Genomic DNA, 26,070 nt, shown 5'->3' on the forward strand with positions numbered 1-26,070 from the left:
CCTTGTTGCATTTTCCCCAGACACCTGGGTAATGAAATTTACTCGCTTAGTTTTTGAGGCTGAGGTTCTGACTTCTTGGAGTGCTCAGCAATGTGAAATCACTTCCTTAAAGCTCAGCTTCAATAATGACATGCAGTGACAACTTATTGAGCCCCTAGTGTGCGTCAGGCTCTATTCTGGCCATTACTTTTATCTCTATAACGACCCTGTGAAGTACTTCTCCCTTTTGTACAGATGATAAAACTGGTACTTATACTGCTTACTGGTGTGCCAGAGTCAGTTCATATGGACTCTAAGAGCCAACAGTGCGAATCGCTTTCTAATTTTGCATTCAGTGACGACATGTTGGTCGCTTAAAATTGGCCATGGTGGGAGTATTTACACCACAAAAATTGGCTCGTGTTACAAATTAGGGCCTTATTTATTTATTTATTTATTTATTTATGGACTCTGTTGTTCAACATTTACTAGCATACCACTTTGCAGCTAATAACCAGCTTAGCCAAGATTCAAATGCCCGAACCCTTGCTCCTTTCCCCTTTGATAGACAAGCCACAGGCTGATATCAGTACCTGGTACTTTCCTAAGGCTCTGAAGCAATCTGTACGGAAGACCACCCACCTCCTGTCCCTAACCTAATTCTGTTAACTCAAGATAGGAAGCAAAGTTCAGCCAGGGGCTAACCAGAATTCCCTTTATTCTGTTTCAACTCTTGCCAGAAAGGAAAGTCAAATGGTGAAAACTATTAGAGGAAAACCAAAGAGACAAAGACAATTTGGCTCCTGTTTGTTCAGGGCCCGTGAATAAATGCAAAGGAGGAACTGAATAAACCATTAGTTCCCAAATGCTTTGAGGAGCCCCACTGGAGAGCTCTTTTACTTGGCAGTGAGGAGAAGGACCCCATGGAAGCCTTAATCAACACCATCTAATTAAGGAGATGGAGTTTAATCTCTGGGCCAAGTGTCCATCTGCTTCCCATTTCCAATCATTTAGCACATATTAGGAGTGAACACAACATAGACTCAGAACAACCTCAGCGATGCCTTACATTTCCAAGACAGGAGGAAGACAAAAACTAACTTCAGAGAAGATAGCAGAATGGGCCAAGTGTCCTGCTAAAATCTAGCATGGACTGGAGTTGGAGACTGAGAAAATTAGCTTTAATAAATAGTTTTGCTTTTAATGACCTTGGACTCTTCACTGGCTAAGATGATCAATCCTGAGGCAATATTTAATAACCATGCATATTCATTTTGCATGTATTTTATAGTCCTTTTGTTTGTATGTTATTTCCAACTTTGGTTTTAAATTGATAATTCTTTGAGGCTAGGGGCCATATCTATTAAGTCCTTGTAATAATACATTGAGCGCTTCTCGCATGATAAATTTGTTCTAAGATTGAGTTGCTATACCAGTAACTATCTCAAATTTGCAGAAGGACACCCTTTAGGGGCATCCCTCTATTTTTACATGACAAATTGTCCATAGCCCTTCTGCTTTGCTCTTGGTGCTTTGCTTTAAGGTAAGGGACTGGGGATGGTAAGTGTGGAGCTAGTAAGCGTAAGGCAACGTTCTGCTCATGCCCGGTACAAAACCCACCATCTGTGAGCCCTGTGAAATCTGCTGCTCTCTCAGTCAGTAAAGAATGTGTGCAGCCGTTTGCTTAGGAACAATCCAGGTCAAAAGGTTGAGTTCTTGAAAGACACCAGAGGAAGGCTCTCTTTCCAACAAACATAGCAAAGTGTGGTGCAGGGGACGCACTTACCTTTTGGAGACTAACAGTGAGCACATTAACAACATTAACAACAGCAAAGCATGATTTTGAATGAGTGTTAGTCATTGAGCGGGATAGAAAACAGCTTTATCCCCATGCATACCTCCCCAGATACAGTTTTTCCTTACCCTTCAATTAAATCTAGACGACACTGTCTGGTTTTCAGGTCATTTGTGGGTAAGGAAAAGTCCTGTAGCCACTGAATATTACAAAATGACACTAACCACCTCAGTAATTAAAATTTACAGACTGGTGTAAGAATAAAAGATCTAAAGTTCATTAAAAAAAATAGTATTTAAAACACTCCCCTCCCCCAGCTTGGCATTGCTTCAGTGGAAAGGAGCATGGAGTGGGAGAGGCTGGGTGGCTGGTTTCTCTTTTCTTGGTTCTGCCCCCTCTGCATTCCACTCCCAGTTTGCTAGTTGTGACTCTGGTTCCTCTCTAGTGCTGGAGTGGTGAGGAGGGACAGGAGGTGAGGACAGTTCTTACCTGACAGGTACAGTCATGACCTGGCATCACTGTCTCTGGGTTTGGCAGATGTCCAGTGCTTTCTTGCCTTATTGCCCTGATGAGAACCTCCAGTAAGTACAATACTGATAATTTCTGATCTCAGGGTTTTCTTGTTTGTTTTCTTTTGTTGTAGACTATCAGATTTATCATAGTATGCTAAGAGTTTTTACTATGAATGACTGTTGAATTTCATACATTTTCTACATCCACTGTGATGATCAAATGATCTTTTTTTTCTTTATTCTGTTACTGTGCGGATTACATGATTGATTTTTCAGATGTTATCACTTGCATCCCTGGATTAAACTGCACTTAGTTATGATGTATTATCCTTCCCAAATCATTGGATTTTTATAATATTATGTTTAGGATTTTGTACCTATAGTTTTGAGGAAGACTGACTTACTGTTTTCCTTTCTTACAACGTTTTTATCCGGTTTTACTATCATGATTATGTTGTCTTCATGAAATGAGTTGAGAAGCACGTACTCTTTTTCTAGTCTCTGGAAGAGTTTAGTTAAGATTGGTGTTATTTCTTCTTTAAATGTTTGGTAGACTTCACCAGTGAAAACATTAAACCCTTGAGATTTCTTTGTGGGGTGAATTTATTTCTTTTGGATTTCTCTGTGGGTTCTTTGGAGATCCCCCCCCCGCCCCGCCCCATCACTGGGAACCATTTACCTATGAATCTCTGCTTTAGGGGATGTTCTCTCCATTTGGCTGCTAAGACCCCTGTATTACTTTACTTGGGCTGCCATAACAAAATATCAGAGACTGGCTGGCTTAAACAACAGACACAGTTGTTTTATCACAGTTCTGGAGGCTGGAAGTCCAAGCTCAAGGTGCCAGCAGGGTTGTTTTCTGCTGAGGGCTCTCTCTCAGACCACCACATCCTTGCTATGTCTTCAAATGACATTTCCTCTGTGCATGCTCTGGTCTCCTTTTCTTCTTATGAGGACACCAGTCCTCTTAAATTAGGGCCCCAACCCTACGACCTCATTTAACCTTAATTACCTTCTTCACAGCCCTATCTCCAAATATAGTCACACTGAGCTTTACCACATGAATTTTAAGGGACACAATTCAGTCCATAACAACCCCAATTCTCTGTGACACTTCCACACAGGCTCTCCCCTGTTCTTTTCCTACTGCACTTCTAGGTGGCCTCATGGGCAAAGCCCCTCTGAGTTGGTTCTGCTCTCTCTCTCTTTCTGCTTACTTCTGGTGCGCAGAATATACTTCATCTTAAATCCTTCAGTAGAGGGAATGAAAATTACTCCCAGAAGGGGGCCTCTATGCTGTTGCCCCTTGATGCTTCAGTTAGCCTCCAGGCCCTTCTGATTTCTTGTCTCTGAGTCAACCACTTGAGACCTGCTTTCTATGTGGGCTTATATGAAGCCCTCTGCAGGCTCCCTTGATGCCTTTATGGGTAGGCTTGAGGTAAGGCATGAGCCTCCCTCTTGGAGCGGGTGAAGAGGCTCACTGACCACTTACCTCCAAATAAAAGCCTCTCTCCGATTCCCATCTTTGCTTTTGTTGTCTTTAATCTCTTTATAGGCTGGAGGTGAGTAACAAGCTTGAGTCACGAAACTGGCTTTCACATACTTCCATTTCTAGTTTTGCTTAAGTGGTCTGACTAGCACCTGTAGTATTAAAGCCTCTGATGACATTGAGACTATGTCCCACATTAACCTCCTGCTCTATTAGCTAGCATGCTATACAAGTGTCTATATTAGCAAATTGTATAGGTAAGGACTCAGAGATTGACAAATTTTGTACTGAGATGATATCTAAGCGATGCACAACTGTTTAAAAGTGGTGCTCTCCTAAATGTAAGAGACTATCATCATCTTTCTTTTTGATAATTTCCAGGGCTTATCTCAGAGCTTAGAGAAGGCCACCAGCAGTTGAAGTAGATGATCTTGCATCTCATGGTGTCAGACTCAGACTCCATTTCCCTCTCCCTTCGAGAGTGAGGACCTCAGACACCACATTCTTCCTGTGGCATCTCTTGCTTAGATACCAGGTCCACTGCTCCAGTATTGGAAAGAGACCTCGGTTTTCCACCAGGCCTTTTACTCACAGCTGCCCGAGTGAAAGGCTTTGGCCACCATGCAGAAGAATAGGTGGGAGCTGCAAGGAGTGAAGGTAGTCAGAATCTTACACAATCACAACACAGAAATGAGACTGTAACCTGAGTTCGGAGAGCAGGAGAAAGGTACTGCAGTAGAATGTTAGGCTGGAGATGGAGGGACCTTCATGAGTGGGCACAGAAGGCAATATTCAGTAGAGAATTAAAGACCACTCTAATGACTTCATTTTATTTTTATTTTTGAGATGGGGGGAGGGGCAGAGAGAGAGAGAGAGAGAGAGAGAGAGAGAGAATCTCAAGCAGGCTCCAGGCTTTGAGCTGTCGCTGTCAGCACAGAGCCTGACATGGGGTCTGAACCCACAAACCTGTGAGATCATGACCTGAGGTGAAGTCGGATGCTTAACCCACAGAGCCACCCAGGTGCCCCAATGGCTTCATTTTAATTTGATTACTGCTGTAAAAACCCTATCTCCAAATAAAATCCCATTCTGAGATATGAGGGAGGGGTGGTGGTTAGGACTTCAAAATATGAGTTTGGGGGGTGGGGTGAGGACACAATTCAATTCAGAAATAACACATGCCATCAATAAAGTCTGCTGGTTTATCCATGGTTCTCCATCCGGATCACATGCCTTAATCTGTTCACAGAAGGGACAATGGAAAAACATGAGTCAGGCCACTTGGCTCTACTCCCTGTTCTGCCCCAAGTGATCTGGATGTCTCTGGGCAAGTCCCTTCGCTTTCAGTCTCTGCTTTGTCCTATAGAAAATCAAGGAATTGGACTAAAGCTCCTGAGGGTCTGACCTGTGGTTCTAAAGAAAACTGCAGGAGAGAGCCAGCATGGTGGCAGCCGGACCACTCAGTGACCTGAGACACACTGGTGTCGGGGAAGCACCGAACCAGTGCTCCTGTCAAGGCAGAGATTTAACTCCAGTTAACGCCAGGTCAGGGTTAGTGTTTTTGAGTACCAAGGAGCTTTGGTCCAGCTTGCTTGGAATACAAACTATATATTTTCCTTGGCTGCCTTTCCTCTTGTAAGCCAGTGAGAGGATTAATGCGGAGAGGCTTTAGTTCTGATCTTTGAGAGGGCATGGGAAAGTTAAACAAGAGAACTGGATCAATACAGCATTGCTCCTACTCAGAAGGACTTCAGGTCACAGGGCATTACAGCTGGAAGCCTCAACGCCACCTGGATTGAGTGCCTTATTTTATAGCTAGGGGTGCTGAGGCCTAGAGAGAAGTTTAGTTAGTTCATCACTGTCACTCATGCCCCCTAGAGGGAGCACTGGGATTGGGACCCAGCCGCTTGGGTATAACACCCCACTTCTCTGTCTACAAACAAGAGTATATTCTTGTGTCTGTGGAAATTAAGATTTGAAACATCATTTCTGCTTCTTCAGTAAACGACTTTGAGAGTGCCTGTCCTGCTCAAGAATCAACTCTTCTCCCACTTTCCTGAGAGCATCAGCATGGCGTTGGTATGAAAGGTAGGGAAACCATGTTGACCAGCCAGACCTTTTCCCCTGGAGATTGGGAATCAGGATTAGCAATTCTAGTCTGGCCTGGTCTCCCCTTCAACCCTAAAGCTTTGCTGTGGCCGTCCTCCACCTGCTGTGTGGGCTAAGTGGTACACAAGGATGGGCTCTGGGGAAGAAGGGATGCAGATGGAGAGAGCACACTCTCTTGCCCCAGGGGCTTCCATATCCCAGTCCAGTCCTCTTGGAGGCTCGGCTGTTTTCATGTCTCTAGGGGTCTAGAAAACACCTGCATCTCAATATGAAGCACCCTCCTCTTTTTACCCCCTGAAATTAGTTTGAATTGATAGTGCTCTTACTTGCCACCAACAATTTTAGCTAACGTGGGTACTTATCTTAGGAAAAGTTGAGCACACATTTTGTTTCCATTTAGTTTAATGGCCATGCCATTATAGAGGACCAGGGTACCCTCCAACTCTTTCCAGAAACCGACGTAATAGCTGTCTCTATCCCTCCCATTCAATCGGTTGCTTAATCTGGACAGCTTTTCTTTCAAAAGGACTCTCAAATTCATCGCTCTTATCCATAACTGATGCCACTTATTTTTTCATGCTGGTCATTGGCAGTAATCTCCCAACTGGTTGTATCGACACTCATCTCTCACTTTCAAATCATTGTCGCTTCAGATGTGGCTCCTGATGCTTGCTTTATGACCCTGCCTAATGTTAAAGTGGCAGGCTCTGAGCTGCCAAGCAGGAGAGTGCTGGGAAGGGGCTAAAATAGTGTATTACTTTTCTCTTGCTATATAATAAATTACTATACATTTAGCAGCTTAAACAATATCTGTTTATAATCTCACAGTTCTGCAGGTCAGAAGTCATTCCATCTTGCCTGGGTTCTATACTCAGGGTCTCTGAAAGCCAAAAATCAAGATGTTGGCCAGACTGGGCTCTTACTTGGAGGCTCTGGGAAGAAGCTTGTAAGCCACTGGTGTTGTAGGCAGAATTCAGTGCCTTGCAGCTTTAGGCCTGTGGTTTCTATTTCCTTGCTGGCTGTCAGCTGGAGGTCATTCTGCTCCAAGAGGCCACCCACATCCCTTCTCACATGGCTCCTCCATTTTCCCAAGCAGCATTGGGGCATTGAGTCCTTTTCATGCTCCGATTACTTGCCCTTCTGCCACTTGCTGGAGAAAATTCTGCTTTTACAGGGCTCATGTGACCAGATTAGGCCCACCCATTCTGATTAGTCTATTTATGTATTTATTTTGAGAGAGAGAGAGAGAGAAAGTGTGAGTGGGGACGAGGCAGAGAGAGAGAGAGGGACAGAGAGAATCCCAAGCAGACTCCACTCTACCAGCACAGAGACTGATGTGGGGCTCAAACTTATAAACTATGAGATTATGACTTGAGCCGAAATCAAGAGTTGGATGCTTAACTGACTGGGCCACCCAGGCGCCCTTTGATCAGCAACCTTAATCACATACGCAGGATCCCTTTTGCCCTACAACATGGCATAATCATGGGAATGGCATCTTATCATGTTCCCAGGTTCCACCCACACTCAGGTGGAGAAATTTTCCAAGGCCAAGGGTCATTGTGGTCATTCTTCAAATTCTGCCCACCACACACAGGGTCATGGGTAGGATTGCTCACCTAAGCAGTTTGGGAAAGGTCAGAGGTGTGAATTAAGACACAGTGCAATGGACGCAAACTTGGTCAGTGACTTGAGTCCAAGGGAGGTCAAGGCAGTAGCAGAGCCCAAATTAGAGACAATATCTGGACTTTTTGTGTTGTGTGTTTGTGGGGTGGGAGAAGCAGTGTGAGGAGGGGGAATAGTGGGGGGGAGATGTGCAATGAGGAGAAGGTGCTGGGAAGTTACTTGGTATTATATAAGCCTTATGAACAAATGACCCAATGGGTCTAGAAAGAATATTTCTTTTCTTGGGGCAGCCAAAGCTCCAGTGTCACCCTCCTGACCAGATTTTTCAAGCGCTTCCCCATATTCCTCAGTCTGGCATTCAAAGCCTTCCCTTTCCAGGCTCCCACTTACATTCCAGCCTTATTTCTCACACATCCTTCTCCTGCTGACTTTTCAGTAGAAGTGGTACATAATGAAATTGGTGACATAGTGAAGGATCAATGCCAGCCAATTGTTACCTGAGAGAACTCACAGGTGGTGTTGTTAGGCTGCTGAATTTTCAGTGATGTGGGGTCAATCTCCAGTCTTCAGCACCTCAAAAACAGGCCATGTCCGGGATAGTTCTCAAATAGACACTAATAATAGTTGCTGTCTATGTTTGCCTTGCTGCGTGTACTGATCTTTGCCTCTCCTCTGTTATATCTGGAGTTTCTAGCTTCTCAGATTTGGCTCAGGAGGGACCCTTTCCTGAGCCCTTGCAAATGCTCCCCCTTCCCAACAATTGTAGCAAAACCAATCCAATCGGTGGGACCCAGTGCAAAAATGAAAATGTGGGGCTCTTGTTCAGAAATGATTAAGAATTTCAAGATGGCGCCTGCCTAGCACTAAAGCGAGCCAGGACGCTTGTATCACTGCACAGGTCGATGCTCAGTAAGCTGTACTCATTGAAGGCCCTCCCATTTCTCCTGGCTCCTGTTTACATCCACAGAGTAGATTCTCAAAAACTGCTGTTGAATGACAACCAAGGATTTCAGATGTGCTGGCATGATATGGAGCTCTTGGAATTCTCTAAATCCATAAACACGGCAGTGAGTTAAATCTTTGGCTTAATGCATGCTATAAAAATGCTAACGGAATGTCGGGCACCTTAAGTAGAAAATGGCAACTCAGTATAGGAAATGTCATCTAGACTTTGAAATATGGAATACTAATGGGCCTAATGAACATGGAAGCAGCAAATAGAAGGGAAGGTGAGGGACCTCTTTTTAGATCTGCAATACTTCCTTAGGGAGGAGAGCAGAGTGAAAAAGTGAAAAAATAAATACCACCTGGCAAACATTAGGGCTTCTAGGCTTTGGACACCTGCTTTCTCCAAGGTCACCAAAGGCATTCTCAAAAGCACCTTGGAGGAGGTCTGGCATGGTGGGGCTGGGATGCAGCAGGACAGGGGTGGGACCGACTACTGGCTTTAAAACAACAGCTCTCTAATGAGCTAAAACAATTAGCAAGGCTGCATTCTGCCTTACGGGCCTGACAGGCCAGTAAGAATTATGAAATGGCCGCTGGCAGATGAATGGGGATTGCCTCCACCATCTGTCTTGCAAATGATCCTGTAGGTACAGCTATTATTTCAGTCAGACACTGGCAGGCAGGCAATTGTTCACAGCCTCTGTGAAGAATAGCGGCTGTCAAGGGTTTGGTGAGTGTTACGACTTCCCATAGACCTATGTTCAGCTGGTGTGAGATATTAAAACATGGAGGGGACACAGGACATGGGGCCAGTGACTGACCAGGAATTTTAGTGGGCTTCCCCCTCACCTGGGCCACTCTGCCCTTCTCCCAGTATTTCTCCCTTTTGATCCTCCCTGCTCCCCTTACCCTAAGCCTCTTCTCCCTGCTCGTTTTTCTTCCTTACTCTTTTTGCCTCTTCCTCTCACAAAACTACACAAGTGTCTGGGGAGAAAGGTTACTGTTGCCTCCAGGAGGCCTGGCACGAAGGGATGGGGGCGTTGGAGGTAGAATGTGCCAAGGACGCAAGTCAAACCACACTGCACATACACCCAGAGGCCAGCTCTGGAATCGCTGGTGATACTACCCCAGGGAAGGGGGGGATGCAAAGAGGAGCTTAACAACATAGAGGAAAAAAGCCAACGAAAGACATAGAGCATTAAATATTGTGTCAATCCTGGCTAATAAGGTGGCCGGAAGATAAGAAAAACCAGTTAGAAGACACAGAGTCTCATCAAAATCCCCCAAAGGTAGGTGTGATCTTGAGCACACTCCATAGCTTCCTGTAATTTGATGATTTCATTTATCAGCATTTTAATTTTCATCCCTTTATGGACCAATTTGAGTGACACGATTCAGCCCACACAGGGTTTGACGTGACAGATGGATTCGAAGCCCCCCACACTGCACTCACCTCCACATTCCAAAGCACCGTCCTGAACAGACAGAGTTGAACAGCACCCTGCTGTCCAACCTCCCCTCTGGAGCAGGAGAGGTCTTTGAAAGGATAGCACCTTGAGCATCAGTTCAAGGGCAGAATTGAATGACTGCTTAGTAACCCTGGTAAATATGGCAAGAATCCCAGCATTCACTGTTTTCCCCTCTCCGACCTCGCTTACATTCTTATATTCTTCCTCTTCAGCTTTCTCCTCTCTCTCCTCCCCCAACTCTCCACCCACTGGCTCCATCACAAGCAAGGCTTAAAAACAAAACAACAAAACCCTTCCGGGCTGCTTCAGCTGCAGGAGGTGTCTTACATTAACATCGCAGTATCTCATTAGACAATGTAACCTAAGTTTCCTCACTTTGTGCCAGGAAGAGAATCTGAGGACTGTATATCAAGTATTATTGAAATGTCTGTTTCACTCACAATCACCTGAAAGTGTTCTCTACTGGGATTTTGGTAGCATAAAAAGTTGGCGATCCGTTTTTATTTTGTGTTGAGATTTAAGCTCAAACCTGTTCCTAAGTGGGTGCAGAGTGTCCAGTGGCTTCCTGGCTAATGCCCTACCATTAGAGTGACCATGTGGTTTATCATGAATCTGGGTGCTTTTGAATGAAAAGAGTCCCTATTCATGATTACAACAGGACAACAGCTGTAAACGTGGCTGTCCTGGGCAAGCCTGGGTGCACAGTCCCCTGCCTATCATGGAAAGGCAGAATAGGAGGAGAAGCATTTCGCTGAGATTAAAGATGATTACCTCTTCTTCTTGTTTTTAATGTTTATTTATTTCTGAGAGAGAGAGAGAGAGAAAGAGAGAGAGAGAGAGAGAGAGAGAGAGAGAGAGAGAGCGGGTAGAGAGAGGGGGAAACACAGAATCTGAAGCAGGCTCCAGACTCTGAGCTGTCAGCACAGAGCCCGATATGGGGCTCAAACCCATGAACAGTTAGATCATGACCTGAGCTGAAGTTGGATGCTTAACCAACTAAGCCACCCAGGCGCCCCAACCTCTTCTGAGTGCCTAGAACCCTAGCTGAACTTGTCAGCCATTTCGCATCTAGTGTATCCCATCTTGAAATTTTATTCTCCTCATGTGACTCTGTCTTTAAGGTTGGGGTCTAGATTCCTCTTTCCACTTCCCCAGGAGAGATCCAGAGTCTTCAGTAAATGCTTGTTGATTACAACTAGGTTGGGTTTGAGAGGAGCTATTGGCTATCCCTGGTTTCAGTGGGACATGCCTACCATCCATGTTGGGGGAGATCTGTCCTGAGAGCCGAAACACCTCACCTTGGGGGTTAAGGGCTTTGTTGGTTTCCTGTTGCTTCTGTAACAAATCAGCACAAACTTAGTGGCTTGCACCAACACAAATTTATTATTTTACAGTTCTAGATGTCAGAAGTCCTCAAATCAAGGTGTTAGCAATACTGTGTTCCTTCTGGAAGCTCTAAGGCAGAATCTGTTTCCCTGCCTTTTCTAGCTTCTAGGGGCCCTCTGCATCACTGGATTTGTGGTTCCTTCTTCCACCTTCAAGGCCAGTAGTTTAGCATCTTCTAGTCTCTCTCTCTCTCTGCTTTCCTCATCACATAGTTTTTTCTGACTCTAACCCACCTGCCTCTTTCTTATAAGGACCCTTACGATTACATTGGGCTTATTGGATAATCCAGGATAATCTCCCCATCAGGATAGTCCTGATTCTAGCCAAGTAGGAAATTAATATTTGCCAGAAGTAAAGGATTTTGCCAAAAGAGACTTGGGAGAGTGGCAAAGGTCTGGGAGCAGATGCTGTGCCAAGATGCCTGAGATGATGTCAGGCAAAGTTCAGGTGGAGAAAGAAACCATGCCAGTTATTGGAACAGGGAGAATTTAACATAGATCATTGTTAATTAGTAAAAAGGAGTTAACTGCCGAGGGATACAGAAGCAGCAGGTGCAATGTTGAAGGTCCAACTCCAGATCCACAAGGCAGGAGGTGGGGAGAAAGGGGGAATTTGGAACTGAGACACAATAAATCCGTAATGGCATAGATGAACAAAAGGGTTGCCCAATACAGTAGATAAAGATTTTATAGTTTAGAAAATTATCATCCCTTCTTTCCTTTCCAGATTCAGAATTCCATAGAAAAGGAGAGTACTGAAGGGTTCAAGAAAACATTACCAAAGTTGGATGGGGCAGTGGGAGTCTCACCAATATCAAATGTAAAACAGGCAAAGAAAAGGCAGCATTTGTTTATTGTATTTGTTTGTTTTTTTGCTTGGGGGAACTTCAGTGGCTCCTGACAACTGCTTTCTGATTTCCAGAGGCTGGAGAAACTTTCTGTAATTCAGCTGCTATAATGGGGATAACTAGGAGGCAGCGATCTGAGTGGTAGACTCTGTACAGAGTGGTTGGGGAGGCTGGTGGCTGCAGAGTGTGGCCCTGGGGGGCTCAGTGGGAGGGAACACAGCCATTTGAACCTTCATCCATGTGGACGACTTGCCTACAGAAATGTGGTCTGTTTATACTCCCATTTGATAGTATTTGATTATGGGATGTCATCAGCTTTTGAATGCCACCTTTTTAAAAATTTGCATTTCTCTATGAGGCTAACCAGCTTTTCATATATTTAGTTCCTTGGATGTTTTTTTTCTTCTGTGAACTCCCTTTGGAGTCCTGCATGGGAGCTTTAACTGGAGCAAATGTTCATTTATGTAATAAGAGTGTACTAAGTGCCTAGTAAATCATAGGTCCTCAGGCAATGGGGTAAACAAAATAGACATGGTCCATGCGGGCCAGACAGTAAAGAAGAAAACGTGTCTGAGTACACATTTGGTGGGTTCTTCTTTAGATGCAGTGGTTAGGGAAGATCTTTCTGAGGAGACATGTAAGTGGAGACTTGATAGACAAGAAATGATGGGCCACATGAGGTGTTAGGGAAGGAAGTGTTGTTCTTGGCCTCACAGACAGCAAGGTGAAGGTTTTCAGGCACACGAGGACCTGGCATGCTAGAGAATGGGAAGATACCCAAGCTGGTTAAAGCACAGTGAGGAATGAGGTGGGTTTATGTTCAGTCCCAACTGAATTCAGGGGCAGACCTGGGCACTATATTCAAGGCTTTCTTTTCTTAGGTTAAAAACCCTACAAAGAAACTTAGGCCAATGTCTTTTGTGGGCATGCTTGTAGAATTAGACTTGTCGGGACTTATAGAAGCCCTCATCTGTTGCTAAGCAGGACTACTATGGATCATTCCTCACAAAGAAGGACAGGTTTGAATAGCTTCGGAAATAGAGTGAGTGCTTTCCCCTAATTGCCCCCTCCTGTTGTTCATGCTTTCGTTAGAATTAACGGCTATCCCTCATGCTGCCACAGGAACCTTCTTTTGCCCTTCATCTGTCCTCCCTCCACGTCAGGGAGGAGAAACTGAATAAGGGGAAACACAGAATGAGGACCCAGCGGGTGGACTATGGTGCACATCCTCTTCCTCCTGTGGCTCCTCGATCTCTTTCATCCAACATTGCTGGTGAGTAGGATGAGCCTGAGGGCTATCTTGTGAGTGTGTGTGTGTGTGTGTGTGTGTGTGTGTGTGGTGGCTCACGCACCATGGAGAATGTGGTGGAGTCCAGAGGAACACCAGCTTGAGTAGGTGGCTTAGACCAGCTCAGCATTAGGCTTGGGGAGAGATAGTTAGGCCTTCTTCCAGGTCTTTCTCCTGCTGTTGCCCAGCTGAGGCACCCCCCAGGGGGGAGTACAGAGCTGGCTTCCAGGCTTCCTTCAGTCAGGATAATCATGCTGCTCCCAGGGAGAGGAGCTGAGCAGTGAGTCTTCCCCGTGTCTGAAAGAATGTCCTCAGATTGCATCCTTTGATAAGATCAGTAACCTGTCTTTCTGGAGTAACTAATTATCATTCCTTTCATGTTTATTCAGTGAATTCCCAAGACCTTGGCCATTTTTGTGGTGCTCCATGTTTATCTTATGTTAGGACAACCACACACAGTATGGGCCTGAATGTGTCTCCATCCAGGGGGAGTATGTCTGACTTCCCCGACTAGTTGCTGAAATTTTATTTTGTTTGTTGTCAACAAAAGACTTCCCAGGTGGAAGGAGAACAGGTGTCTTCATCAGGATGTCAGAACTCTCAAGAGTTACCCCAGGTCCTGGGGTGAGCTGCATCCAGGCCAACCTATCCAGCATAGTGTTCTCCCTCCACCCCTGGAATGCCCCGAGTCTTTCCCCTTGGGGGTTGCCTTTAAGCCCAGGTGTCCCTTACCCTGAGCAGCCTGGGACTATCTCCTACTATGGTCTTTGTTCTACTTCTCATGATGGCAAGTGGCATCAAACTCTCTGTTGGGGATTCTTTTCCTTGGGAGAGGAGGAAGAGGGGATGGCAGTGCCATCTGGCATCATCACGTAGGGTCAGACCCATAGGGGGAGAGGGGGAGGTAGATAAAGGAATCCCTTAGGTGTTGAGTGGGGACTTGCAGACCAGTGTGTTAGGGAGTGACCTAACCTCCTTAGCACTTTGTATTTCAAAGAGTTCCTTTACATAGCACACATCACTCACCAGGACTATGAGGCAGACAGGATGTAGATTATTTTCCTTTGAAACATGAAGAATCAGATACAGAAAGATTATGTAGTTTGCCTGAGGATGAAAAGCTAATGACAAAGCCAGGAAGCTCTCTGCTAGGAAGGATTCTAGTTAATTTACTTTTAAAAAAGAAACTTGCATGGCTTGCAATTTGCTAAAAACAAAACAAAACAAAACAAAAAGCCAAAAAACCCCCCAACTCCCCCCCCAAAAAAAACCCAACAACACCTAGTGCAATTTTTTTTTAATTTTTTTTTTTTAACGTTTATTTATTTTTGAGACAGAGAGAGACAGAGCATGAACGGGGGAGGGTCACAGAGAGAGGGAGACACAGAATCTGAAACGGGCTCCAGGCTCTGAGCTGTCAGCTCAGGGCCCGACGCGGGGCTCGAACCCACGGACCGTGAGATCGTGACCTGAGCCGAAGTTGGACGCTTAACCGACCGAGCCACCCAGGCGCCCCCCTTTTTTTTTTTTTTAACATTTATTTACACCTAGTGCAATTTTTACAGGAGTAGAGGTTGGGGTTTGGTTGGGGTACATCCACTGTTGAAACTAGCCAGGTCCTTCTTACGTGGACAGTCATTTACAAATGACCGATTTCCCGAATAGTCTTGGATTTACTTGGACATCATAATTAACAGCACTGTGGCAACTATGGGAGAACAGTATGCTGACATCAGTTTTTCTGGGTCCTTCTTTCCTTCTTTTAGCTGAATGCCTAAAGATGCTTCCAGAAAAGGCATGCTATCACTGGTTTACACTGAGATATGAATTCCTTCCTTTTCTCTCAGGGCTATTTTCACACTAGGCCCAGATTCCATTTGTGGAGTAAATGGTTCTAAGTTACTCTCAATCTAAGTCATCTAGGAATAGTCTCTGTTTGAGTAGCATCATCCTTGGAGTCACAGCAATACACCTGCAGATCTTGGACTTCTTTTTTGAAAAGGAGCATGAATTACTACCCAAAGGACAGGTCTCATATTCTCCAGGCCATAAAACCGTTCATGTCCATTCCTGTAGGTGATGGCACAGACCCTAGGGCCAGTTTGTCTCGCTCTTCTCTTTTGTGAATTTAGTCTTTTTGGAAATTTCCTCCAGAAAATGACTCCCACTGGGTTGCATTTGGGCCAGGAGCCTTAGCTGGATATGTGAAATGTCAAGGGTTCTATGTCTACGGATCATAAAAATGGCAAAAGAGACCTGGAAAATGTCTGCTCACATGCCCTGGGCCAACATGGATTTAAGGAAAACACATCCATTCTTCCAGCCATCAGCGCAGTCTGGAAGCCATCACAAGCCTGTAAGTTTTACTACTTTATTTTGGATCCATCACAGAGAAGAAGCCTGCTGCCAAGCTGACTGGCACACATGGAGCCCTTATGTGCCAGGTATGGGGCTAAAATTACTTTTGTGATTTCGTTTAATCCTTATAATAACCTGTGAAGTAGACAATAACTCCCATTTTAAAGCTAAAAAAACAGGCACAGAGAGGGTCGGTGTGTTGCCCGAGACCAACCAGGACTGGAGCTGGGATTTGAAGGACAGGCCCTTCTGGGACCATTTATTAACTACAGTGCAATGCTGCCTCCAGTAAGTCATCACAAGAGGGCACCCTGCCCATGTCCACTCCAGTACAAGATGTGTTTTATTTTTCCTCCCGGGGGTGTGCGTTGGGCACGATTCACACATTCTTTTTTCCCTGTTTCTGTCAAATGCTGAGGCTCCTTCAATACTGGAAAGCTTCAGACCAATCTATATGTGCCTACTTGTATTGGCCACTATAATTTGGAACAGGCTCCAGGTTCCGTGCTCTCAGCACAGAGCCCTGTGCGGGGCTTGAACCCATGAACTGTGAGCTGAAGTCTGACGCTTAACTGAGCAGTCAGGTACCCCTATAATTCCAGGTCTAAAACACTGCCCAAAGGAAGCTACTGTGGTATGAGTAAAAAGTATGTTCAATAGTAGGAACCAGATTTTCCTTCCTAGGGTAGTAAAAGAGAGGATTCATTTTAAGGAAAACTAACAGAAAGCTTCAGGTTTTAATCACCAAGAATGTGGTGTTATAATTACACAGAGCATTTGGTGCTCATGGTCAGAGTATGTAATGGGAATTTTCTTTAGAAATTGTGAATCATCCAACCCATGTTTTAGATCTCTGGATAAAGCTACGAATTTATGGGCTCAGTTTTCTTTTTTCTATGTCATCTGACAGTGAGTGGCAAAGAAATTGGGATACAATATCATAGGACAAAGGTTCATATCTAATGTTGACAAGGGACACCAGGGACTTGCAGGATTGGTGATTCCTGACACATCTAAATATGGATGTGTGATGGGGCCAGGCTCCATTTAAATAGCCATCTTCAGGCTGGTTGAACACACAAAGACAAGGAAAAAAAAAAAAACCAAACATGCGTTCTATTAAAAAAAAAAAAAAGGCTTCATTCCACCTGAGAATCACTGGCATATAATATGTCTTAAAGACAAAATGCGAGAGCAGTGGCAATACACAGCAGCAGCCAACTCAGAATCCCTTAGTTCTGTCCACTGGTTCCCGTGGAACCTAGGGAGGTAGGACAGTGTTGCCTCACCAGCCTACATCCAGCAGTGGCATGTGCCACTGAGGCAGCCCTCCTGAAGACCATGACTCATCAGCAGAAGGAAGAAAATGTGGCACCAAACTTCAGGACTGGGAAGTGAAAACGTGACTCAGGAAATCCTGAGGCTCCAGACGAGGCTCCAGGGAGAAATATAATGGGAGTCAAGGCAGGAGGTTACATTATAGCAGTAATTGAGCTGAAATGCATAGTACATTTAATTTCCTTGACAGCTTTAATTTGCTGGTTTAAACCCATTAAGCATCTGGGGAAGCCAGGTGCCGTCATCCGAAGCCTTCTGAGGTAGTTTCGCTTTTCTTTGCAAAACACAAGATGGCCAGGGACACCAAGAGGGCAAGTTTGGGAGTAAAATGTGTGCATTTCTAGTGGCTTCCCAGGTGACAGTGAGGCAGCCCGGGTGGAGACTGCCCTAAGCCACCGTGAGCCAGCACTTTACGGCAGAGGAATAGTTAGCTGAAGCAGGATTTAAAAAGGGACAGCAAGGTGAAGGGCACGGAAGGGAGAGAGGTTGGTAGGAGGTAAAAATGAAGCCGAATTTTTGTGTCAGGCTGGCTCTGGCTATGCAAAATCACTTTGTATGGTAATTCCTGGATGTTCAAAAAGAAAATCAAAGGAAAATCCATAGTTTGCCCCATCTCGTTACAATAGGGCTGTTAGTACATTCACATTTATAGAATAAGTGAGATCTGTCTTGGGGGGCGGGGGGGGGGGGGGAAGATCTTTTTCCATGTCTCTTAAGTCTTTACATCTCATACACTGACAATGGCCCACCTGAGGCATTTTCTGGTTTTGTTGACCCGGGAAATACTGGCACCTACCTCACCAGTCCAGAAGGGCAAGAAAGTGTCATGGAGTGATTTCAGGGGCACGTAGGAGCACAGCCTCTTTTCTTGCTGTCAGTTGTGAGCATGCATATGTGGAAAGTGCAGACGTACGTCCAGGTACCACCCAGGCCCACCTGTGCCAGGCACCCAGAATGGGTATCAACAGAAATAACACTCAAACATTTGCATCTCTGTTTGAAATTTATTTTTGGTATTTTTTTCCCCCCACTTTTCTTCTCTCTGCCTCCCTCACTCCCCGCCCTCAATCTGCTTCTTTAGGCAGATGATGATCATGATGGGTCAATAGTTTTTCCTAAGCATGTCCTCACTCACAGGGGGAGGGCACCATTAGATTTTTTATCTTTTTAGTATTATTTTTTAGATTAAAAAGCGCTTACCATATTCATCCTCCCCTCAAATTGAGAATTAATGGTGGTGGAATTGCCAGCAAATACAAATTAAGAAAAAAGATCACTATTGCAAAGCAATGGGCTTATAATGAGTTTGCAAGAATTGGGGCCTTTAACTACATAATTAAGGCTGCTTTCCTCATCCAGCCAAGCCATCTCTCTGTCCTGCCTTCTCTGAAAAGTAGAGACTGCAGTCTTGCCCTTCCATCCAGGAAACACTTCAAAGTCCTGCCTGCTTTAGCACATGTCCACGCCAACCCAGAGGGCTGCTCTGTACAGTGTCACCCAAGTCACTTCCCTTGAAAACAAGTGGGTGATGCGGTATTTATTTCTATAAGAGTAAATCGACATAATTGGATCAAGTCTTCTTTCCAATTTAACAGGGCATGAAACTGGTCTGCTGAATGAGGGCCCAGGCTGTAAATGAGTATCTGCGTTGAGAACATCACCAGTATCAGCAGAAAGGTAATTGTTCATTGGCTTAATTCCTTTGCCCGTGAGAAGAAAAAAAACCCCAAAGACTCTTGCTGGATAGAAGCTAATGGTCTAAAGTAAGGTTAGCTCTTTTGACTTTTACACATTTCAAGTTTTACCTTTAGAACATATATAAGGAAACGCTACCATTATGCTAGAGCTAGAATTAGAATTAGCCTTCCGTAGGCCCACAGGATCTTCCCCACAGCATAGAATGCATGATGATGCCTGCCTATTTGGTTGTGTTTTATAGATTTGACAAATAATTGAGAAAAACAAACTTTCATCACAGAGTTAAAATATTTAATGACAAAATGAGAGCTTACTGTAATCGTGAATCATAGAGCAGGTGTTGTCTCTGAAAGAAACAAAAATTATATTTGACATCCTAGAGAAACTTCTGAAGAATTAATAACTGCACAACAGCCGCGGTGTTACGATTCTAAAAACTGAAAAGCAAAACCTATCTTTATTATCCCTTATTTAGGGCATTCTGTAAATATTTTTACATAAATTCACAACCTTTGTTAGCCACAAAAGTATTAAGACAGATTTCACTGTAATTTTAAGTCTAACACAATCTTTTATTTTTTCAGAGCTTAAAAAAAGTTCACTACTGATCTTGTTACATTTTACAAATACATTCTTTAATATGAAACATTAACCTGGACAACTGGATGCATCCTGCATACAGATATCTAATACTAGTGAAGAAAACTACAGCTATGTTCCAGGAAGAAGCAGTAATACTGGGGAGCTTTTCTTTATGTGTTGTCAGTACATTGAATAACTCCTTCACAGAAAGAAAGTGTCCCAAAATGGAGTGCAGAAATGAAACAAACGGTCTTCTAGCAGCTCAACCCAACAAATTGGTCCCAAACAACGTGACGAATTAGCAATTTTCTCTAGGCTAGACTGTATTAATATTTTGTATTGCAGCACCTTCTACAAGAGGATAGCGAAGCACTTCACATGTGTCATCACAGGGCAGCTCTGAGAGAGGTCAGGAGGTAGAGGAAAGACAGGGGATTGTGGTCCTGGCCTCTCTGTAAGGTGGAGGCCTAGGTAGGGCTTTGACCCAGGGAGGTCAAGGGCATGGCCATGGCCTGGAAGCAAATCGATAGGGGAAGCTAATAAAGACCCAGATAGGCGTTCTAATCCAAGCTATTTCCGGCAAGGCTGAAGTCTAAAAGGATAAACAGGGAGTGAAGCTGGAGGGCGCAATGTAGAATACCTACATTTAGGAAGAGTGGCTATCATAATTCTACCGGGAAGGAAGAATCTCAGATTTCACAGTATGCTTATGACCTCATCCTCTGCTCCTTTAGAAGCAGCTCTGCAAACACTCTTGTTAGATACTTGGCAACAAATTTATTTTTGAGTTTGGCCAATTGTCGGGAGGTTTTAGATTTACCCTTTCAATTATTTATACCAACTAGCTAGCTAGAATCCAACTTTGGAAGATGAATAGATCTGTGTGTATGTGTGTTTCCTGAGCTGAGGTCTGCAAACAAAACCTGTTTGGAGTGATTCGTTGGGCTTTTCTTAGAAATTATAAATGGTGCTCATCTAATGGTGCTCATCAGATAGAAAGTTCCTGGCTTCTTTGAACTTTTTAGACACTGGAAGAAAAGCACAAAACTTGTACTAAACTTATGTAGTTTACCATATTAATTTTACAGAGAATTTTCTCGGACTGGATCATCTTCCTAAGAGGATTCAGAAATTTGTGTCTGGCAAATCCCATCTCCCTTTTGACACATACAGTCTAAGATAAATTTTTTTGCCCCCAAAGCCCAACTTTGTCTCCCAGGAATGCTTTATCAGGAGAACTTAAGCTATTTAAATCAGCATAAATAATTCCAAAGTCATCTGCTGCTGCTGTGTAAGAGGCTACAATATACATAGACTCAATCGGCTCAATGGGTAGAAAGGAACAGAAAGGGATCCTGAAGATTCAGGCAGCTTAAAAATCAATGCCCTTGCAGTGGGAGGCTGGGACTGTGTCTGGGGTGTGCTTGCTTCCTTGTTTCATGAAGACAAAACACAACCTTTATATTTAACATTAAACCCTTAAAGAAACAAAACTCCCAGACTCTAAACCCAGCACTCCCTGGAGTAATACAAAATCAGGAGGTGTGTGAACCAACTTTATTCAATCTGACTGCAGTGTAAAGCCTTCATGATCATGTTTTATGTCAGACCAGGCAAGTTGCAATTGCCATGAAATACAATTTGTCAAGACACCCACACTTTAAATTACATTAAATAAATAGATAGCAATAACAACATCAAAACCTCCAAAAATCAGATACCATGAAACTGAAGGCCATTTCCCAAGGATATTGTGAGGGTGTTTCTAAAATTGGCATGACTTTGTAAAAAGAAAAGAGATTTTAAATGTAGTATCTTTTCACATTATCATTTACACAGACCTTTATCTGGACAAATCAATTCTTGATAAAAATCCAAGCTCTTTTCAATACTGGCTGCCGTAATTTGGGACAATGACAAAAGAAAGAGACATCTATGAATGTACAGAAGTTTTTAAATAGGCTTTTCCTTAGGCCTTTAATGTCAAATATTTACCCTTCATATGATAATTGCAAATAATCAGCCTGGAAACAAGTACTAGAAATACCTAAACTGTAGCTCAGAAAGTAGATTTCTGTCATTTTGATTTGTTTTTTTTGAGTGCTGGTGATGGCTCATGCAAGAAATTACTACATAAAAAGCAAAATCTAAGACTGCTGTTTCCCCCGATAAATCCAAATGTTCTCCATAATATGTTTCAAGATATTTCAAAACATTTCATAAAACGTTTCAAGATATAGAATCTTAACCTTCAAATTTAAGAGCAGCTAGGAGACGGAGAGACCAATCACTGCTTGACTCTAATTTCCATCTAGGAACATCTCATGTTACCATATTAAAAGGTCTTCTGGCTTAATATCGCAATTTTTTTTTCAAGTAAGCTCTACACCTAATGTGGGGTTTGAACTCATGACCCCGAGATCAAGAGTCGCACGCTCTACCAACTGAGCCAGCCAGGCACCCCTCTCTGCCTTAATATCAAGAAAAAAAGAATACATGTTGTCAGTTTAGACCCAACTCTGGATATCATTTGGTCCTAATTTTATATTCAAACTACCGAAAAAAAAAAACACCTTAAAACAAAAAAAAAACACACCTAAAGACATATATACACACAGTGGAGAAAAACAAAAACCAAATGAAGCTGATGCCTGCTGCAGCCTTTCTTAGCATAATCATTAGTGAAATGTATCAACACAACATCTATTCTTTCATATTAACATCTGAAAAGGCAAAGCAAAAAAACCTAAGTCCATATATTGGAAAAAAAGAAGCAAGCAGAGGTCCGGAATTCTTGTAAAAACCGCTGAGCTCTTCCATTTCTCTTAAGAGGGTCATCACCCAGATAGGCAGCTTCTCAACATTTGTGCTTCATGGCGAGCTACGGAGAGACAGGGGTGGCAGAGTAAGGCATTGTTAGGCATTTGTGCTGTTCCCTCCCCGAATCCATGCTGAGAGACAGTACCGAGGTTTCACTTGCTGTGGCAGATCACCTTACTATGCACAGTGACGTCTAGTAAATGTGCAACATTTTCTCAAATAGTCCACTGGGCATTGTGTTTGGGACGCCTCCTTAACAGTAGTTCCATTGGTGTAAGTGTCCTGGTGGGAGAGCATGCTATGTGGCTTTCCTGCATTCCACCGGAGTAAATGGAACAGCCAGTGCACAGGCAGAGTGAGTGACCTACCGAGGAGGAGTGGGGGGGGGTAGGAACCGAGGCCTTTGTGCTTCCGCATTACTAGTTATCCAGGAAAACCAACACTCCTCAAATGTACGTATGGACTGATACCTCAAAGAGTATTAAAAACCAACTGTAGAGAAACAGTTTGCGTTAATCCACTCAGTATCTAGCCTGGACATTTAACCAAGTTGAAAGCACTTGACCAGGAAGCAGTGTTACTGACTAGGGCTGAACAATACACCAAACCCAGACCTTCATTTGCTACTCCCACTGGTATTTGACATTTTTTTTTTTAACCTTTGTTTTTTTATTTTTGAGACAGAGACAGAGCATGAATGGGGGAGGGTCAGAGAGAGGGAGATACAGAATCTGAAACAGGCTCCAGGCTCCGAGCTGTCAGCACAGAGCCCGACGCGGGGCTCGAACTCACGGACCGCGAGATCATGACCTGAGCCGAAGTCGGACGCTTAACCGACTGAGCCACCCAGGCGCCCCTGGTAGTTGACATTTGATCTTAGCCAAAAGGCTGAGAAGCGATAGCCTACTAGTATTTGAGAAATGTGGCTTGCTGAAATGTTAGACCTTTATAAATGGGAACACCAATACTACTGTATCATTCAGTAGCTTCCCAAGCTCAGCTACAACGTGTGATGATATACTTAAGGAAATATAGGCAGGTACAGAACATAAAGTTAAATCTGACTTTGCTTTTCTTTGATCCTTTCCAAGGAGCCCATAAACTGATGTGAACCAGAAGGCAGAGCTGAGCCTGAACTGTAATTCCGCATGTGTCCAGAATCTGGTATTAGGGATTAATCCCTGGGGTTGTGACTGGAAGTAGAGGACAGGGTTTGTCTTTGAGCAAACAGCACGTGATTCTTTGGCAGGCAAGAACTTTGTAGAAACCCGTTATCATCTGCATCATGACCAGGTTCTCGGTCCTTGAAGAATTAGCAGGGGGATTTGCCTGATTCCCCACAGCAGTGCTATCCATCAATCTGAACGGTGTCAATGACCCATTTCTCCGGTGTGACCCAGGGCACCATGAGTCTCTCTTTTCCTTTCTTTGATGTCTCCAACAACGAGGAGGGTTGGATGTCTCCGACCCTGGGGCTGCCACTTTAGGTCACCTGCAGATGCAGCGGACATTTCCCTTGCAGCAGGTGTACCGGACCACGTTAGCATGTGATGGAGAAGGGACCTGTGGACCCAGGCCTTCGTGCTGCTAAATTCACCTCAGCTGAGAGATCTCCTTGTGCCTCTCTGCCTGGTGATGCCAGTCTCCACAGAGGCCCCCATGGACCTTCTGCAGTGCAGACACCGAGTCCGTCACTGTCAGATGGTATTTGTGAGTGTGGGGCCGCCGCGGTGCTAAGTGCTATGGGTTTTTGCCAAGAAGGGTGGAGGTGGCTAATAACTCCTGAACCTGAAGAGTTTAGAGTCCCATGGCTCTCCTCCGGATCTGTTCCACTGCCCCACCACGCTCCGCCCCTCCGGGGTACGGATTCTGCTTCTCGCTCTGTCTCTAGTTTTAATACATTATTTAGCAACGTGGACCATTCAAATCAACCAGAGTTGTTAAGTGTTGTGCATAATGAATACCAAACATAAATATTTGATCAGTGCTGCTGTCCTGTTATTCACTGAGCTGTTAACCTTCAGCTAATAGGCTTGTGCCAATTCACCCCCAGTCATCAATCTTCAGCAACAACTGTATGGCCGTTTGCACCAGGCCCTGGTGACTACTAGGGCATCTGGGATGGTGCTAAAGGGAGCCCCACCCAGGTGGGGCTGTGGCCAACACAGCATTGTAGAAATATGGCTGGATTGGATATTTGACTATTTGCAGTGTCTTTGCAGAAAGTGGCACCATTTCTGTGTGTTTTTTTTTTTTTTTTCATTGTTTTTTAAAATTCTCTGGGAGTTAGAAGTTTTGGAACATGGAAAGCAGGGTGCTGTTTCTTCTCTGCTCTCAGTCTGCTGAGTGACCCTGAGCCCTAAAGTCACAGCTGCTCTATACCTCAGTCTCCTTATGTTTAGAAATATCATCTCCAACTCAAATGCTTATGGATCAGTTTAGATAGTAGAGTTCCTACAGAAGATGAGCTTACAATTTCCTTTTGGTGTATTTTGTTTTCTTAATATCCCACAGAAATCTTTCTCTTTCACAGCTGTGTAGACTACTCCATCTAAATAAATAATAAAAATAAATTATTTGCACTTGGTTGGAGGGGATTTTAAGAGGCCTCCTGAGGTTGCTTCTGGTTCAGGGGCCCAAAGGGACCAGGCGACTGTAGCAGGGATAGAGGCAGCCAGTCCCTACCAGTGAGAGAAGTACCTCTTACCGCTTGTTCCCTCCCCCACCCCCAACACGAGCTTGTACAAAACAGGGCGGATCACTGTTCCTTTCTGTAGACGTGTCATCTGAGGATGCCTAGGTGCGGGTGCTGCTCTTGCCTGCTGACTCGCTGCCTGTGGCGGGTGTCACAGCATGGCACACACTGCAATGTTGTGCTTTTTGGGGCAGGGGAAAGTGAGCAGGCCTGCTCTGTGGTTGAGACCGTGCCAAGTCCAGAGCTCACAGGAAGGAACCACGCTTCCTCCAGGCAGGCTCAACAGAGCTGGGGGAAAGGGGGTGCTGGGGCATTTCCCATCTGTTCTGCTGGAGACAAGCACCCACGTTATCTTGGAGGTGGGGTTGTGCAAAGGTGATCTGCTCGTTAATGTACCTGGGTCATTGCAGGAGTCCTGGGAAAAGTCAGAAAGGTCCTTTTTGCTGCAATCTAGAGAAGGGTGCCATACTCTCCGGCTGGGGGTTACGTGCCCTTATTCAACCAGGGTGCATGGCACTGTTGTCTGCTCAGGGTGCTAACATGCACACCGTGTCTCCACTTGTAAAACGCAGCCCACTCTTTATGAATCAACACAGCTGTTTGTCTGGGGTAGAAGGGCTTGGGTTCCCTCTCTGAACACCCTCCTCACCAGCAGGTCTGGTGGGGGCTTGGCCAGTGAAATGACATCTTCACGGTCAGGCTATACCAGAGGGTTTAAATCAGGAGTCCTAGTCCCTGGGAAAACAGCCACACCTTATCTAAAGAGGTCAATCTCCTCAATGGGAATACTGCCAATGCTGGTGATTCATAAGCACACATCCCAGATTTAGAAAACCATGTCTGGCCAGGACAGTGTCTCGCTCACACTCCCTCAAACACACTAATAGATACCAGCAACCTCTTCACCTCCCCCCTCAGAACACCCACAGGCGGGGAAACCAAAACAAGGGCACGCTGGACCCTGCCTCTTCCATGTCTACTGAAAACAGACCACTGGCTGGCACTGATCCTCCCAGTGGTCAAGGCCAGAGGCCCTTTTGCCTTTGGTGGACTAATCAGTTTCTGTTCTGACAAGCCCTGTTTCAAGGGTTGTTCTGTGTTTAGAAGGTATTAGCATTTAGCAGGAGCCCT

At 44.5% G+C, this 26,070-nt stretch overlaps 1 protein-coding gene and 1 long non-coding RNA gene across 5 annotated transcripts in view; one reads left to right on the forward strand and one right to left on the reverse strand.

The window, feature by feature from the left end:
• LOC109254954 (uncharacterized) overlaps window positions 1–24,670 on the forward strand; it is a 68,463-nt gene extending 43,793 nt beyond the window's left edge. The window contains exons 1-5 of one of the 2 annotated variants that reach the window (XR_002075036.2): window positions 2,247–2,355; window positions 13,253–13,433; window positions 15,603–15,892; window positions 18,740–18,821; window positions 23,336–24,670. This is a non-coding gene — a long non-coding RNA (uncharacterized LOC109254954). Of the gene's footprint in view, window positions 1–2,246; window positions 2,356–13,252; window positions 13,434–15,602; window positions 15,893–18,739; window positions 18,822–23,335 lie in introns of those variants that run through there. The other variant, XR_008417164.1, reaches the window with a different exon arrangement.
• The window catches only part of STXBP6 (syntaxin binding protein 6), a 248,187-nt gene continuing 241,228 nt past the window's right edge, over window positions 19,112–26,070 (reverse strand). For all 3 annotated transcript variants that reach the window (XM_053889310.1, XM_053889311.1, XM_053889312.1), the window contains exon 6: window positions 19,112–22,305. In XM_053889310.1, the coding sequence (XP_053745285.1) occupies window positions 22,282–22,305 (24 nt within the window). In that variant the 3' untranslated portion in view covers window positions 19,112–22,281. The remainder of the gene's footprint in view (window positions 22,306–26,070) is intronic.

This window comes from Panthera pardus, unplaced genomic scaffold, assembly GCF_024362965.1.
Source record: "Panthera pardus isolate Hobbes unplaced genomic scaffold, ASM2436296v1 HiC_scaffold_24, whole genome shotgun sequence".
In the NCBI taxonomy this organism is placed as follows: Eukaryota; Metazoa; Chordata; class Mammalia; order Carnivora; family Felidae; genus Panthera; species Panthera pardus.